Consider the following 16,626-nt stretch of genomic DNA (forward strand, 5'->3'; position numbering starts at 1 on the left):
TGGCATTAGATCAAAGTTCGAATCCAGTCAGGCACAAGCTCTTCTGTGCAGTTTTATTCGAGGCACGAGCTCTTGTGTGCAGGCCCCCTTCTCCAGTCCTTGAAGGGCTGTCATCTAGAGGATGGGGTGGAATTGCTTTCTGTGGCCCCAAAAGGTCGGACCAGAACCAGTGGGTTGAAATTAAATCAAGAGTTTCCGGTTCAACATTAGGAAGAACTTCCTGACTGCTAGAGCGGTTCCTCAGTGGAACAGGCTTCCTCCTTGGGAGGTGGTGGGCTCTCCTTCCTTGGAGGTTTTTCAACAAAGGCTAGATGGCCACCTGACAGCAATGAAGATTCTGTGAATTTAGGGGGAGGTGTTTGAGTTTCCTGCCTTGTGCAGGGGGTTGGACTAGATTACCCTAGAGGTCCCTTCCAACTCTGTGATTCTATTAGGAAGAATTTCCTGACCCTTAGAGCGGTTCCTCAGTGGAACAGGCTTCCTTCTTGGGAGGTGGTGGGCTCTCCTTCCTTGGAGGTTTCTAAACAGAGGCTAGATGGCCATCTGACAGCAGTGAAGATCCTGTGAATTTAGGGGGAGGGGTTTGTGAGTTTCCTGCACTGTGCAGGGGGTTGGACTAGATGACCCTGGAGGTCCCTTCCAACTCTAGGATTCTATTAGGAAGCACTTCCTGACGGTTAGAGTGGTTCCTCAGTGGAACAGGCTTCCTCTTTGGGAAGGGGTGGGCTCTCTTTCCTCGGAGGTTTTTAGACAGAGGCTAGATGGCCACCTGACAGCAATGAAGATGCTGTGAATATAGGGGGAGGGATTTGTGAGTTTCCTGCATTGTGCAGGGGGTTGGACTAGATGACCCTGGAGGTCCCTTCCAACTCTAGGATTCTATTAGGAAGCACTTCCTGACCGTTAGAGCGGTTCCTCAGTGGAACAGGCTTCCTCCTTGGGAGGGGGTGGGCTCTCCTTCCTTGGAGGTTTTTCAACAGAGGCTAGATGGCCACCTGACAGCAATGAAGATGCTGTGAATTTAGGGGGAGGGATTTGTGAGTTTCCTGCATTGTGCAGGGGGTTGGATTAGATGACCCTGGAGGTCCCTTCCAACTCTAGGATTCTATTAGGAAGCACTTCCTGACCATTAGAGCAGTTCCTCAGTGGAACAGGCTTCCTCGGGAGGTGGTGGGTTCTCCTTCCTCGGAGGTTTTTCAACAGAGGCTAGGTGGCCATCTGAGAGCAATGCAGATCCTGTGAATTTAGGTGGAGGTGTTTGTGAGTTTCCTGCAGTGTGCAGGGGGTTGGACTAGATGACCTTGGAGGTCCCTTCCAACTCTAGGATTCTATGATTCCCTTTCAGTGAAAGGGAAGACTGGGGGGGGGGGGGGGGTGCTGCAGATTCTTTTAGGGGGCCCTGGCCCTCTGCCCCCCTTTGCTGGGTAGAGCCCCCAGCCACCCACGCCGCCGCCTTGGAGGAGGGGGGGAGGGGAGCGCCGTTTCCCCCTCTAGGATCCGCCCCCTCCGGCCTCCTCTCCTCTTTCCCTTCCAGGGGGGCGGGCTTCCCGGGGCTGCGGGCTTTGAGGCGGCATGGCGTCGTCGGGGCCGGGGCTGGGGCGGGCGCTGTGCGTGGTGAGCGGGGCGTCGCGGGGCCTGGGCCGGAGCGTGGCGGGGGCGCTGGCGGGGCGGCTGGCGGCGGGCTCGGCGCTGCTGCTGGTGGCGCGCTCGGCGGAGCGGCTGCGGGAGCTCGAGGCGCAGCTGGCCGCCTCCTGCCCGGGCCTGGCCGTGCGCGCCCTCCCCGCCGACCTGGCCGAGCCGCGCGCCCTGCCCGCCCTCCTCGCCGCCGCCCGCGCCCTCCTGCCCCCCGGCGGCGCCCTCCAGCGCCTCCTCCTCGTGCACGCCGCCGGTGAGCCGCACAGCGAGGCCACTGCCTAGGGCGCTGGCCTGCTGGGGCGCGGGGTTGGGGGCACTCGCGGGGCGGGGGGGGGCAGACAGTCTAGGGCCAGCCCTGGAAGCAGCGCCCCCCTCCTCTCTCTGTGGGGTGCAGAGAAGCCCAAGCGGCATGGGGGGCGGGGGGGGGAGAGAAAGAACCGCCCCCGCCAGAGGAGGACGGGGCAAGGCCGGGGCCTGAAGCGGCTGCCTTCTGCAGGGCCTCAAAAGTGCCGGCGCCTCCTCCACCTGGAGCAGGCTGGTGACGCCCGCTGAGGTGCCGGGCCAAGCTGGGCAAGCGGGCTGCCCTGGGCGGGGAGGGGAGGGGAAGGGCTGCTTTCCCCCTCCCAGCTCGTGGGAATTCCGGCAAGCGAAGCGTCGCAACTCCCCGTCCAAGCTGGGATAACAAACCGCACCAGGTTTCTGGAGGAGTTGCCGTTCAGCAGTTCCACCTTGTGTGTCTTCCCTGGGAAGTGCCTTTTTTGGGGCGGGGGGTGTAGTTTGGTGACTTGCAAACCTGCAGCAATGCTCCCAGGGAGATGAAAATGCCCCCCCCCCCACCGTGAGTTTCTGAAAGGTGGGCTTTCTCAGGCCAGCTTTCTCCAATTGGGGCCGGCCTGTTTGCCCCAGGGAGGGGGGGGGCAGTGCTGACGGCAGCTGTGGCTTCTCTGGGCTGTGGCCTGTGGTGGCCACCTGGTGTCCAGAAGGCTGGCTGGGCCCTTCCTCTTGGGTGAGCTCCCCAGCTGGGCCTGCCACCTTTGCCAGCCTGTCCTGTGACTCCAGCGGGTTTCCTAATCGCCCTGTTTGGCCTTGGCTAAGCTCAGGAGCAGAGTAAAGGTGAATGGAAGCATTGCAAGGGGCCCATTTGGGGGGGTGCCAGTCTTGTGTTCCAGGGGGCAGTACCGGCAGGAGAGGACCACCCGGCTCAGGCAGAGACCTTTGCTTGGCCCTTCCCCACCTGTCTTGTTGAACGGCCGGGGGGGGGGGGGCGGACTAGATGGCCCTGGAGGTCCCTTCCAACTCTATGATTCTAAGTGCACAGACTCTTACCTGGAGAACCGGGTTTGGTTCCCTACTCCTCCAGCTGCAGCTGCTGGAATGGCCTTGGGTCAGCCATAGCCATTGCCCTTGAAAGGGCAGCTACTGTGAGAGCTCTCTCAGCCCCACCCACCTCACAGGGTGTCTGTTGTGGGGGAGGAAGGGAAAGGAGATTGTGAGCCGCTCTGAGACTCTTCGGAGTGGAGAGCGGGATATAAATCCAATATCTTCATCTACCTCACAGGGTGTCTGTTGTGGGGGAGGAAGGGAAAGGAGATTGTGAGCCGCTCTGAGACTCTTTGGAGTGGAGGGCGGGATATAAATCCAATATCTTCATCTACCTCACAGGGTGTCTGTTGTGGGGGAGGAAGGTCAAGGAGATTGTGAGCCGCTCTGAGACTCTTCGGAGTGGAGGGCGGGATATAAATCCAATATCTTCATCTACCTCACAGGGTGTCTGTTGTGGGGGGGGAAGGGAAAGGAGATTGTGAGCCGCTCTGAGACTCTTTGGAGTGGAGGGTGGGATATAAATCCAATATCTTCTTCTACCTCACAGGGTGTCTGTTGTGGGGGAGGAAGGGGAAGGAGATTGTGAGCCGCTCTGAGACTCTTCGGAGTGGAGGGCGGGATATAAATCCAATATCTTCATCTACCTCACAGGGTGTCTGTTGTGGGGGAGGAAGGGGAAGGAGATTGTGAGCCGCTCTGACACTCTGCAATTCAGATTGGAGGGCAGGATATCAATCCAATGTCATCGTCGCCTTCTAGCACACAGTCCTCCTCAGCTGTACTTCCACGTTGGATCTCTTCATGTCTCTCTTGATCATTGCTGGCTCCGGGTTCCCACCAGCCCTGCCTGGCTTGAGCACCTGCCCTGGTCTGGCTGGAAGGGGTCGAGGGTCACCATCTCAGTTGTTCCATCTCAGTTCTTCTTCCTTCAACCCCGTGGGCGGTGGGGTCATGTTTCTTCTCCTAGATGAGGCTTCTGTGCTGGCCCAGATCTGGCCTGCTCATACAGGTCTCTCCTTCCTCCTCTTCTAGCGTCTCTCGGTGATATTTCCAAAGCGTTTGTCGACTTCACCAGCCCCGAGGAAGTCAACAGCTACCTGAACTTCAACGTCACCTCCGCACTGTGCCTGACCTCCTGCTTCCTGAAAGCCTTCCCTGCAAAGCCCGGCTTCTGCCGGACGGTGGTGAACATCTCCTCCCTCTGTGCCCTGAAGCCCTTCAACTCCTGGACCCTCTACTGCACCGGGAAGGCCGCCCGCGACATGATGTTCCAGGTCCTTGCAGTGGAGGAGCCAGACGTCCGAGTGCTGAACTATGCGCCAGGTGAGCCTTGGTGTGCCGGCCCTCACCGCTGCCCCCCTGCCTGGTCCCTGCTGCAGCCTGGTGATTGTCCTCTCTGTCCCCAGGGCCCCTGGACACCGACATGCAAGAACTGGCCCGCACCAAGACGGGCAACCTGGAAATGCGCGAGCAGTTCCTCCGCATGAAGGAGCAGGGGCAGCTGCTAGACTGCGAGGCCTCCTCCCAGAAGCTGCTGGCCCTCCTCCTGGAGGACACCTTTGAGTCGGGAGCGCACATCGACTTCTACGACGTCTGAGCTGCCGGCCTCTTGGCCTGCCCCCGGCACCCTCTCAGCTCTGGCGCCTGCAAAAGGCGTGTCCAGCTGCTGCCCAACATTGTGGGTTTCTCTCTCCAGGCTGCGCTGAAAGCGTCCTGGACAGAGCCTGGCTGGCTTCTCACATTCCTCCCCCCTTGTCTGAAAGGAAGGGGTCTGATGTGAGCTGGGCACAGGAAGGGACTGATTTTTCACATCCCTCACCGAGGGGCAGCTGCACAGCAGCTGTGGGAGGAATGGTGAGACTGAGTGCTGCCCCCATCATCAGGTTGGGGCGTCTGCCATTATTGGGGGGGAGGGGTCAGCGGTTGGGAGGGGCCTTGCCTCCTGCTTCTGAGGCCTTCATCCCTGGGGGGGGGGGGCATGCTCAGACTTTCCTGTGGCCTTTCCAGCAAGCTTTGTGGAACGTTGGGGGGGGGTGTCTCTGGGGGTGGCACGCAAGAGCGAGGGGAGTGCCAGGGGAGGGAGGGGCTGAGGCCTGCTCAGTGGGGAGGGTGAAGGCAGTGGAAGGCTCTTTGCTGCTAGGCCTGGGGGGGCCGCTGTCCAGCCTTTGCCCTTCCCGGGGCCCCTCCTTTCCCAGAGTCTCGGCAACAGGTGGAAGTATTGCAGCCCAGACGCCAATCAGTCGACACCCTCTGTGCGAATGGGGCCTTGGGGGCAAGGCCAGAGGGGAGAACTCTTCACTTGGACCATCCCAAACTGTCTGCCAGCCTCTACTGACTAGAACACAATCCGATAGAGGTCACTATAATGGATAAGACAACAAAAAATGCAAGCTAGTGACCAGTTTACTAAGAAGTATATAGAAACCAGTCCAAATGTCCAAAACATGTACATTCAAGTCCCAAAGTAGTGTGGCGACAAGCCAATCAATTAAGTACTTGTTTCCTTACAGTCTTCATCAGACCTGGGACCAATATTGATTCAATTATATAGTCAGTCAGTCAGTCATTCAATATTGATTCAATTATATAGATTCTTTACACAATTTTCAAAAAAGGGATGCAGAGCGTCTCCAGCAGCAATTTCACATTGACTACAGCACAAGAAGCCTCATACTGAGCTGTAGCCAATGTGAAATTGCTGCTGGAGACGCTCTGCAGCCCTCTTTTTTGAAAATTGGGTAAAGAATCTATATAATTGAATCAATATTGGTCCCAGGTCTGATGAAGACTGTAAAGAAACAAGTACTTAATCGATTGGCTTGTCACCGCACTACTTTGGGCCTTGAATGTACATGTTTTGGATATTTGGACTGGTTTCTATACATTTCTTAGTAAATTGGTCACTAGCTTGCATCTTTCGTTGTGTTAGCCTCTACTGACTGGCACTTGTGGCTGCTGGATTGCTTCACCACGCAGTCCTCAGCCCTCCGAGCCCTGACATGAATGCTTCTGAACTTTCCCACAGAAATAAATGTTGCAAATCAGTGGTCTGCCCATTCTTTATATTGTAGAATTTATTTTTGCCCAGAGATCCATCTTTGCATGCAAGGCGTGAGAACTGGGCTAGCAGGTCAAGTCTGGGCAGGACTTTGCTATTTCAGCAGATGCTCTCTTCAACGGGGTGCCTTTTAAAATTAACATACCGCTTACAGTTCTGTTTGCACACGCACACACAGAGGAATGCAGTGGGGATCCTGAGTGGGCCTTAGGAAGCGAGGCTTCTGGGCAGCTCTTGGGAGAGGCGAGGAGACCAAAGTAGGAGGCTGTGGGACTCCGCAAAGCAGAGGCTGTGCCGTTATGCACCCTGGGGCACTGCTGCATCCCATGAATTGCATTACAGGGGCCTTGTATGCAGGCAGAGGGTCCTCCCGGGGGTTATCTGAGGGGAGACACAAAGCCAGGGACTTTCCACCCTCCAAGACATGCTCTGTGTTTCGGTGGATCAGAAGCCGGCTGAGGGGAGATTACCCCACCTGCCCACCCGTGCACAAAAGGCCTTGGCACACCAGGTCAAATGATTTCGCATGAATAGCAAGACCATGCCTGGCATTTGGGAATCCTGGAAATCGTGCTGCACACTGGATGGACTCCGGCTCCAGTGGAGGTCCAAGGCAGGCAGGATGAGAACAGGCAAGCGGGGGTGGGGGGGAGGCACAAAAAGAAGCCCTTTCCGAGCGGGGGCATCTTCATGACCAGCATGTGAGACTGGAATGGGGGGAGGGGGCGGGGGAGACCTCTCAACAGTAAGTGCCTCCTTCCTGCATGGCTGTGAAGCTCTAGAAGGGCTGGAGACGGAATCTCTCCTGGGGAGCAAGGAAGGACATAAGAACATAAGAACATAAGAGAAGCCATGTTGGATCAGGCCAACGGCCCATCAAGTCCAACACTCTGTGTCACACAGTGGCAAAAAATGTTATATACACACATACACTGTGGCTAATAGCCACTGATGGACCTGTGCTCCATACACTGTGGCTAATAGCCACTGATGGACCTGTGCTCCATACACTGTGGCTAATAGCCACTGATGGACCTGTGCTCCATATTTTTATCTAAACCCCTCTTGAAGGTGGCTATACTTGTGGCCGCCACCACCTCCTGTGGCAGTGAATTCCACATGTTAATCACCCTTTGGGTGAAGAAGTACTTCCTTTTATCCGTCTTAACCTGTCTGCTCAGCAATTTCATCGAATGCCCACGAGTTCTTGTATTGTGAGAAAGGGAGAAAAGTACTTCTTTCTCTACTTTCTCCATTCCATGCATTATCTTGTAAACCTCTATCATGTCACCCCGCAGTCGACGTTTCTCCAAGCTAAAGAGTCCCAAGCGTTTCAACCTTTCTTCATAGGGAAAGTGCTCCAGCCCTTTAATCATTCTAGTTGCCCTTCTCTGCACCTTCTCTAAAGCTATAATATCCTTTTTGAGGTGCGGCGACCAAAACTGCACACAGTACTCCAAATGAGACCGCACCATCGATTTATACAGGGGCATTATGATACTGGCTGATTTGTTTTCAATTCCCTTCCTAATAATTCCCAGCATGGCATTGGCCTTTTTTATTGCAAACGCACACTGTCTTGACACTTTCAGTGAGTTATCTATCATGACCCCAAGATCTCTCTCTTGATCAGTCTCTGCCAGTTCACACCCCATCAACTTGTATTTGTAGCTGGGATTCTTAGCCCCAATGTGCATTACTTTGCACTTGGCCACATTGAACCGCATCTGCCACGTTGACGCCCACTCACCCAGCCTCAACAGATCCCTTTGGAGTTCCTCACAATCCTCTCTGGTTCTCACCACCCTGAACAATTTAGTGTCATCCGCAAATTTGGCCACTTCACTGCTCACTCCCAACTCTAAATCATTTATGAACAAGTTAAAAAGCATGGGACCCAGTACCGAGCCCTGCGGCACCCCACTGCTTACCGTCCTCCACTGCGAAGACTGCCCATTTATACTCACTCTCTGCTTCCTATTACTCAGCCAGTTTTTGATCCACAAGAGGACCTGTCCTTTTACTCCATGATTCTCAAGCTTTCTAAGGAGCCTTTGATGAGGAACTTTATCAAAAGCTTTCTGGAAGTCAAGGTAAACAACATCTATCGGGTCTCCTTTGTCCACATGTTTGTTCACCCCCTCAAAGAAATGCAACAGGTTAGTGAGGCAAGATCTTCCCTTGCAGAACCCATGCTGAGTCTTCCTCAATAACCCGTGTTCATCAATGTGCCTACTCATTCTGTCCTTGATAATGGTTTCTACCAACTTTCCCGGTATTGAAGTCAGACTGACTGGCCTGTAGTTTCCCGGATCTCCTCTGGAACCTTTTTTAAAGATGGGGGTGACATTTGCTACCTTCCAGTCCTCAGGAATGGAGGCAGATTTCAATGAAAGATTACAGATTTTTGTTAGAAGATCCACAAGTTCAACTTTGAGTTCCTTCAGAACTCTCGGATGTATGCCATCCGGACCCGGTGACTTATTAGTTTTTAATTTGTCTATCAGTTGTAGGACCTCCTCATTTGTCACCTCAATCTGACTCAGGTCTTTCAACACCCCTTCCAAAATTAGTGGTTCTGGGGCGGGCAAAAAGTTCTCGTCTTCTACAGTGAAGACGGAGGCAAAAAATTCATTTAGCTTTTCAGCCATTTCCCTATCCTCCTTCAGTAATCCTTTTACCCCATGGTCATCCAAGGGCCCCACTGCCTCCCTGGCTGGTTTCCTACTTCTAATATATTTGAAGAAAGTTTTATTGTTGGTCTTTATGTTTTTTGCAATATGCTCCTCATAGTCCCTTTTTGCCTGCCTGATCACAGTCTTGCATTTGATTTGCCACAGCCTGTGTTCCCTTTTACTAATCTCACTTGGACTGGTTTTCCACCGCTTAAAGGAGTCCTTCTTACCTTTTACAGCTTCCATTACTTTATTTGTTAACCACGCAGGCCTTTTCTTATGCCTGTTTGTGCCTTTCCTAACTTGTGGTATGTATTTTATCTGAGCTTCTAGGATTATAGTTTTAAATAGCGTCCAAGCTTTCTCAAGGGTTTTGACCGTATGTACCTTTCCTTTCAGTTTCTTCCTCACATGCCTCCTCATCTCAGTGTATTTACCCCTTTTAAAGTTAAACGTGGTTGTGGCGGTCTTTTTGGACAACTCCCTATTTATACAAACGGTGAAATCAATAACATTATGGTCACTGCTCCCAAGCGGCGCAATCACTTTTACATCTCTCACCAAGTCTTGGGCATTACTTAGGACCAAATCCAGGATCGCCCCACCCCTGGTAGGTTCTGAGACCATCTGCTCCATAGCACAGTCATTGAGAGCATCAAGAAACTCAATCTCTTTCTCTCGACCAGAACACATATTGACCCAATCAATCTGCGGGTAGTTAAAATCACCTATTACAACACAGTTTTTACGTTTAGCCGCTATCTTTAAGCCTTCCATCATATTATAATCGTCCTCTCTCTTTTGATTTGGTGGGCGATAACAAACTCCCATAGTTAAATTTCCTTTTGGGCCCTCTATTTCAACCCAAAGCATTTCTAAAAGTGAATCTAATTCTCTGATCTCAGCCTTACTGGACCGTATATCCTCTCTGACATACAGAGCCACCCCACCTCCAACCCTTCCCTCCCTATCCTTCCGATATAGCTTATATCCAGGAATCACCGTGTCCCACTGATTCTCCTCATTCCACCAAGTTTCTGAAATTCCCACAATGTCTATGTTTTCTCCCAGCACTAAACATTCCAATTCACCAATTTTACTCACAAGCCTTGGGAGAGATGACATACAATTTTACTTTGGACTTTGGGGGGGGGGGGGGCAGTGTATTCACTGGATTAAGCGGGGTTCTGGATTCCGATACCTCAGAAGATGGGCCAGCTCTGAGCCTGCGATTGGGAGGAAGAGAAGGCTGCAAAGGTGAGGAACAAAGAAACAAGCGGCAGGAAAAGGGGGACCCCACCCCACCATCCTGCCCCACCTTCCCCCTGCTGGCTGCAGCATCAGCCTCCAACTCAAAGATCAGCAAAGCAAGTCACTTTGAAAAGGCACCTTCCTTCCTGGCAGGATCCTAGCAAGGGGAGGGGCGCTGGTGGTGCAGTGGCATGCAGAAGGTCCCCCGTTCAATCTCCAGCAGCATCTCCAGTCAAGGCTCAATGAGGGACTCTGGCAAAGCATCACGTCCAGCTCCGATATTTCTCAATAACCGAGTCCTTTGTTTTAAATCAAAAGCAGGTTTATTGTTTGAAACTCACAAGCCTTGGGAGAGATGACATACAAACAGTTGCTAGATAGGATGTCATCAAAGGTGACCATACAGATGCCTACTTGAGTCACGGGTTCAAAGGTTACTAAACTATCTATTTGATTACTAAGGAATTTTAGACTATTGGAAACGTCAAACATTCTCACGCTACTGTGGGAAGAGATTAGGGCTGTCTGTGTGAACCTGTGGGAGAGGCGACTTGAAGGTAACAGCCAGGCTGTAGCATAAACATCCTTAAGCCAGATGGATTTATTGCTTGCCCATTGGCCGTAAGTAAGAGGGGGGAGAAATGGAGAGCTGGTGACCTGCTCTCTATCTAGAAAATTGCGGTACAGAAATGAGCACCCTTGACATATCCCAAGTGGGAGGAGAGGAACCAGGCCCTCCTTCCAGGGGCAGAAGCGTCTGCTGCTGACTTTATTTTTCCTTATCTTTGTTCTGACTCTTCTAATGGTCCCTTTTGCTTCAGTGGCATCAGCTGCCCTGTGGGCCTTCAGCCACAATAATAGTCTCAGGAAAGCAGCTGGGAGGGGGGGGTGGGGTGGTCTGCAGTAGAAAAGCCAGATTCGAGTCCCATGATGCCATAGAGACCCACAAAAGTTTCCAGGCAGGAGCTTGAGAGTCAGCGCTCCCCTCGCCAGATACAGACACGAAGGCGAAATGGGCAAAACTACTCCGGGTCCTTCAGGTAACCAGTAACATTTTCCAAAACTGCAGGAGAATTTGGGCTGGAGGGGTTTTTCTGGGGGTAGCATAGCACCGCCTTGTGGCATAGTGAAGCATTGCAACATATCCCCCCCCAAGATGTTTCTTTATTAAAGATATTTATGTAGCATTTTCTGCACTCGAGTACTACACATATATCAGCAGCCTTCCCCGCAAGAAGCCTGTAAGGTCGGTCAGTATGACTGTCTCCATATTGCAGATGAAGAGCTGTGACCCTCCCTACAGGAGAGTGTGCCTAAGGCCGCTGAATGAGTTCCTGGGAGCACAGAGATGTAGCTGATACTCCCAACAAAAGTGGGAGCTAAAAAGGGGGACTCCCCTATTGAACTCAGCAGGGTGTTGGAAGCCCTTGCAGCTGCAGTCTGATTGTGGCCGAGGGCATCACGACCAGTATTGCCTCGGAATGGAAGAAGGTAACATCCATACACTCCCGCTCAACTTTACAACCAACAAAGTTTAATTCTGGGTCTTGCCTTTCAGCTGCATGCAGACTTCTTCAGAAATGCCTGCACACAAAAGCTGATGCCCAGAATAAGCCTTTGTTGGTCTTAAAGGTGCCCCGGCCTGGACAACTCAAAGTTTGTCCCTTTGCATCAGACCAACTGGGCTGCCTGCCTGAGTCCGTAAAAGGAAAGCGCTTTTATGTCATACCCTGTACAGCCAGCAGAGGGTGCTGAAAGACCAGCCTTGAAGGGGCGGCAAAGCCAAAGGCATCCTTGGCCCTCCAGACTTCGGTGGCTTCAGCAAGTCTTGGATCTTCCGTGCCCCATTTCTCAGCATGCTGCTCGCTGGAGCTACTTGCGGGAAATCTTCCCTTGCCTTTGAAGTAAACGGTCAAGGCCTTGTAGCTGCTGCACGGTCAATATTAGGCCAGGAAACCTCCTTTCCCTTAGCCTAGAGACAGAGGCCCTGGAGAGGCTATCGTTTTCAGATGGGTGGCACTGTCGGTGTGCAGGGGAAGGGAAACGTTTGAGTCCCGGAGGACCTTAAGAGACCAACAGGGTTTCCAGGCAGGGCCAGGCCTTCCACTAGGCATTTGCCCAGGGTGCCAAACTGGGTGTTCCCCATGTGACTCGGTGACATTATCAGTGCGGGGGTGGGGGCATCAGAAATTAGCCTTGCCTAGGATGCCAGACGGTCTAGCGCTGGCCCTCTTTCCAGGTGCTCCTGAACTCGAATCTTGGAGAGGGTGTCGAATCTTCACAAACACACATCACTTTGGAAGAAGAAGGAAGCTTGGAGCGGCTTCTCTTGGTGGCTTCCTGTTTTTTCTACTGCCAGGCCGAAAGCCACAAGGAGCCCTTGGGGTGACGCCCCCTCCCAAAGGTGCCCTGGCCCCAAGTCTGTAGAACAGGCTAAGCTGAAAAGCCAGGGAAGGGCAAGAGTGTCTGTTTGCTCTTCTCCCCCCACCCCAACATTTCCCCACCTCTGCTCTAATAAAGGGCTCGCCTCTGCCCCTCGTCCCTCTGCATCCCATGTGCCTTCTTTGTAGCAGCCCACCCGCCTTCTGCCTGTGGGGAAACGGCTCCGAGATCTCCAGTCGTGCTCGTATCTGACAAGAGGGAGCTTTCACTCTCAGAAGCTGCCCCCCCCACACACACACACATCTGTTCTGCCGCAGCCCCACACGGGATGTGGGCTGTTTATCTCATTACCTATACTAAACCCTTCTTCCACTATATTTTAATGTATTCCTCTTCTAATGGCAAACTATATCTATGTTACATGTTAAAAGGTAAATTAGTTGGATGGGGAAAACTTCTGAGAAAGGAATGCCCTCAATTTGGCCCAAGCTTGCTTTTAATAACAGAGTGATTAACAGACAATCTCACATTGTGACATGTTACTGTTTTATTGGTTTCTCACGCTCCCGCTACCCAGATCAAAGGTTTGCTCCATTTGTTAATTGTACTATTCTGTCCTTGGATCTTAAACTTGAACCATTTTGCATTCTCAACCCCTGCCTACCAGCTCTGTGTAGCTCTGCTCCCCGTACCGGATTCCTCGTCTGATGAAGTGTGCTTGGAGCACAAGAAAGCTTACCTTCGGAATAAAACTTGGTTGTCGATCCTGAAGGCACACTTGACTCCTCCTTTGTTCTATGGGGACCCCCTGGCACAGTTTGCATTGGCGCGCTGGAGGGCTCGGTTCAGGCGAACTCGTTTCCGAGGAGCACCACCAGAGGGCGCCCTTGCTTCATCCGTGTCGCTTCTCTTGCCCCGCCCAGTCGCCTCCCCGCAGCCAGCCAGCCAGCCAGTCCAGGGGCTCTTGCCACTTCTCCGCATGGCCGTGGAGCTCCACCCGGGGAGAGTCGGTGCTTGCTTTGGAGAAAGACAGCTGGGCACATCCCATCGGGATAGAGCTCCCTGGGGCACGAAGGCAGAGGCTGCACGGGGTGGTGGGGCCTGGCGGGAACATAAGAACATGAGAGAGCCCTGTTGGATCAGGCCAGTGGCCCCTCCAGTCCCACACTCTGTGTCACACAGTGGCCAAGAAACCCAGGCACCATCAGAAGTCCCCCAGCAGGGCCAGAAGCCCTCCCACTGTTGCCCTCCAAGCACCAAGAAGACAGAGCATCCCTGCCCTACACAGAAGAATTTTGGATGGGGGGGGGGGGGGCTGTGGAGGCTTCAAGCGGCCAGCTGCCTGGCCCCAGCTCTCTCTCTCTCACGCTCTCGGGGGTGGGAAGAAGAAAATATTGGATTTATATCCCGCCCTCCACTCCGAAGAGTCTCAGAGCGGCTCACAATTTCCTTTCCCTTCCTCCCCCACAACAGACACCCTGTGAGGTGGGTGGGCCTGAGAGGGATCTCACAGCAGCTGCCCTTTCAAGGACAACTCCTGCCAGAGATATGGCTAACCCAAGGCCATTCCAGCAGGTGCAAGCGGAGGAGTGGGGAATCAAACTTGGTTCTCCCAAGAGAGCTCTGGCTGACGCAAGGCCATTTCAGCAGGTGCAAGTGGAGGAGTGGGGAATCCAACCGGGTTCTCCCAGATAAGAGAGCTCTGGCTGGCCCAGGGCCATTCCAGCAGGTGCAGGTGGAGGAGTGGGGAATCCAACCCGGTTCTCCCAGATAAGAGGGCTCTGGCTGGCCCAAGGCCATTCCAGCAGGTGCAGGTGGAGGAGTGGGGAATCAAACCCAGTTCTCCCAGATAAGAATCCGCACACTTAACCACTACAGCAAACTGGCTCTCCACTGGAAGAGCCCGGGGATAGTGGTTGTGGTGAAAACGGGGCCACGGGGAGAGCGGGGGAGGCAGGAACGAGGCTGCAGGGAGAACGGCAAGAGTGGCAGGGAAAGGAGGGGCCATACAGGTGGAAGGGGGTTTGGGTGAAGAGGCCTAGCCCCACCCCCCCATAGCTACGGGCCTGAAGAGAAGCCATGCTGGATGAGGCCAGTGGCCCATCCAGTCCCACACCCTGTGTTACATGGTGGCCAAAAACCAGGTGCCATCAGAAGTCCCCGAGCAGGGCCAGAATTCCAGAAGCTCTTCCATTCTTGCCCCCCAAACACCAAGAATACAGAGCATCCCTGCCCCAGACAGAGAGTTCCCTCTATACCTTGTGGCTAAGAGCCACTGCTGGACCTGGGCTCCATGTGTTGATCCAGTCCCCGCTTCAAGCTGTCTGTGCTTGTAGCCGCTACCACTTCCTGCAGCAGTGAATTCCACCTGTGAATGACTCTCTAGGTGCAGAAGGGCTTCCTTTGATCTGCTCTAAGCCGCCTGCTGCTCCTCAGTTTAATTGTGTTCTTCTCACATAGTTCCCTGGGTGACCTTGGGGGCCAGTCACATCCTCTCAGCCTAACCTTCCTGGACAGGTGGTTGTGAGGAAAAAAGGGAAGGGAGAAGACTGTGGTCAGGCACTCTGGGCCCCACTGGGGAGAAAGGCAGGGGACAGATGAAGGGAATAAGTACTCTTTTCATTTATATCGTAAGCTGCCTGGAGGTCTACAGGTGAGAAAGGAGGCTAATCAACGTCTCGAGCAAATAATAAATAAATACAAGAGCCAGTTTGGTGTGGTGGTGAAGTGCACGGACTCTGGGCTTGATTCCCCATTCCTCCTTCACATGCAGCTGCTGGGTGACCTTGGGTCAGCCACAAGTTCTCTCGGGAATGCCTAAGCCTCTTCCCTTGCTAATTGAACTTGTTAGTTTTCCTGTTTCTCTCAAGAGCAGTTCTCTCAGAGCTGTTCTCTCAAGAGCAGATCTCTGAGAGCTCTCTCCGCCCCACCCACCTCACAGGAAGTCTGTTGTGGGGTGGGGAAGGGAAGGTTTGTAAGCCACCCTGAAACTCTGAGCGGAGGGCAGGTTATAAATCCAATCTCCTCCACCTCCTCCTCCTCTCCTCCTCCTCCTCCTCCTCTCCTTCTTCTTCTTCTTCTTCTTCTTCTTCTTCTTCTTTGAGGGGGAGCCAGGAAAGATCCGGTTCCACATCAACCCGGAGAATCATAAACCAAAGGACTTCAAAGAGGATCCCAGAGAGAATAAGCAAGAACAGCAATAACTCAGAAGGGTCTGGAGTGGGGTGGGGTGGAACTAGTCTTCCCCAAGTTTGTGCCCCCCCTCCCCACATCTCACTGCAGCTGCTGTTCCCTCGGCCCAGCCAGTGGGAAGAGGAGGCCAGCTTCCCTGCAAGGGAAATGGTGACTTGGGGGGTGACTCACTTGGCCCCTCCTGCTGCCCCCAGGAGGGACCCCCCCTCCTTTTGTCTCTGTTTTTGATAGCTGGGGCGGGGGAGGAGCCCTCTCTGGGGTCAGGGTCTGGGGCAGAAGCAGGTCCCTCTGGGGGCTGAGCTTATCCTGGGGGCGGGCCCTCCAACCTCTCTGTGTCTCTGTCTCCTGCTCAGCCACTGACACCCCATCCGAGGCAGGGCAGGCAAGCTGAGGATTACCGGCCGGCTAATCAGGGTTTTGTCAAATGTAAAGGATGCTAAACAGTCTGACGCTGCCAATCAAATGAAATTCCTGCTTGGAATTAATCTGTCATATCAAGAGACTGGGGGGTGTGGGGAGAGAGGCTGGCAGATCCGTGGCAAGCAATGGGAGGGGGTGACAAAGTCAGGGAGGGGTTGACCTTTCCCGGGGGGGGGGCACTCTGGAGCTCCAGCAGTCATGGGTTGATCTACAGCTCTGCCTCCTTTCAGAAGAGGTGCCCCCTGGCCTGTCTTCTCGAAGCCAACTGTGGGGGGAGAAAGGCATTCAGCACATGCTCAGATGAACCCTTTAAAATGATGGATCAAAATGTTCCAGAGCTAACCCTTCACTCCCTCTCACTGTATATCTGTAGCTTCTTAGCTAACTAACAACACAAAAGAACTCAGGTTTTTCCATGTCCCGGGGGTGGGGGGTGGTTATGAAAGCAAGAACGGACAGAATTCTCTGCGCCACCTCCCCTGCAACCAGCTGTGAGAACGGTCGCCCCACAAAGGGCAGCAGAGAGGCAGGGCTTTCCAGCAGGCGTCTGGGTGCGGTCAGGTAACCCCAAGGGAATTATACACTGGTCTTTTTCTGCTTCATGTAAACCAGTCTGAGCTAGTTAGGAAAAGCAGGGCCTAAGCTGCTTCTACCAGGTGACAGGCATAGCTGGCTGGGTGGCAGTTCCAG

At 53.5% G+C, this 16,626-nt stretch overlaps 1 protein-coding gene across 1 annotated transcript; it reads left to right on the forward strand.

Annotated features, from left to right (window-relative positions):
- Positions 1 to 1,572: 1,572 nt before the first annotated feature.
- Positions 1,573 to 6,002, forward strand: SPR (sepiapterin reductase). Its single transcript, XM_060247224.1, has 3 exons — positions 1,573 to 1,888; positions 3,991 to 4,281; positions 4,365 to 6,002. Exons 1-3 carry the CDS (start codon positions 1,573 to 1,575, stop codon positions 4,553 to 4,555), a joined length of 798 nt encoding a protein of 265 aa, XP_060103207.1. The 3' UTR covers positions 4,556 to 6,002.
- Positions 6,003 to 16,626: the final 10,624 nt, after the last annotated feature.

Source organism: Heteronotia binoei, chromosome 9, assembly GCF_032191835.1.
Source record: "Heteronotia binoei isolate CCM8104 ecotype False Entrance Well chromosome 9, APGP_CSIRO_Hbin_v1, whole genome shotgun sequence".
NCBI classification, from domain to species: domain Eukaryota; kingdom Metazoa; phylum Chordata; class Lepidosauria; order Squamata; family Gekkonidae; genus Heteronotia; species Heteronotia binoei.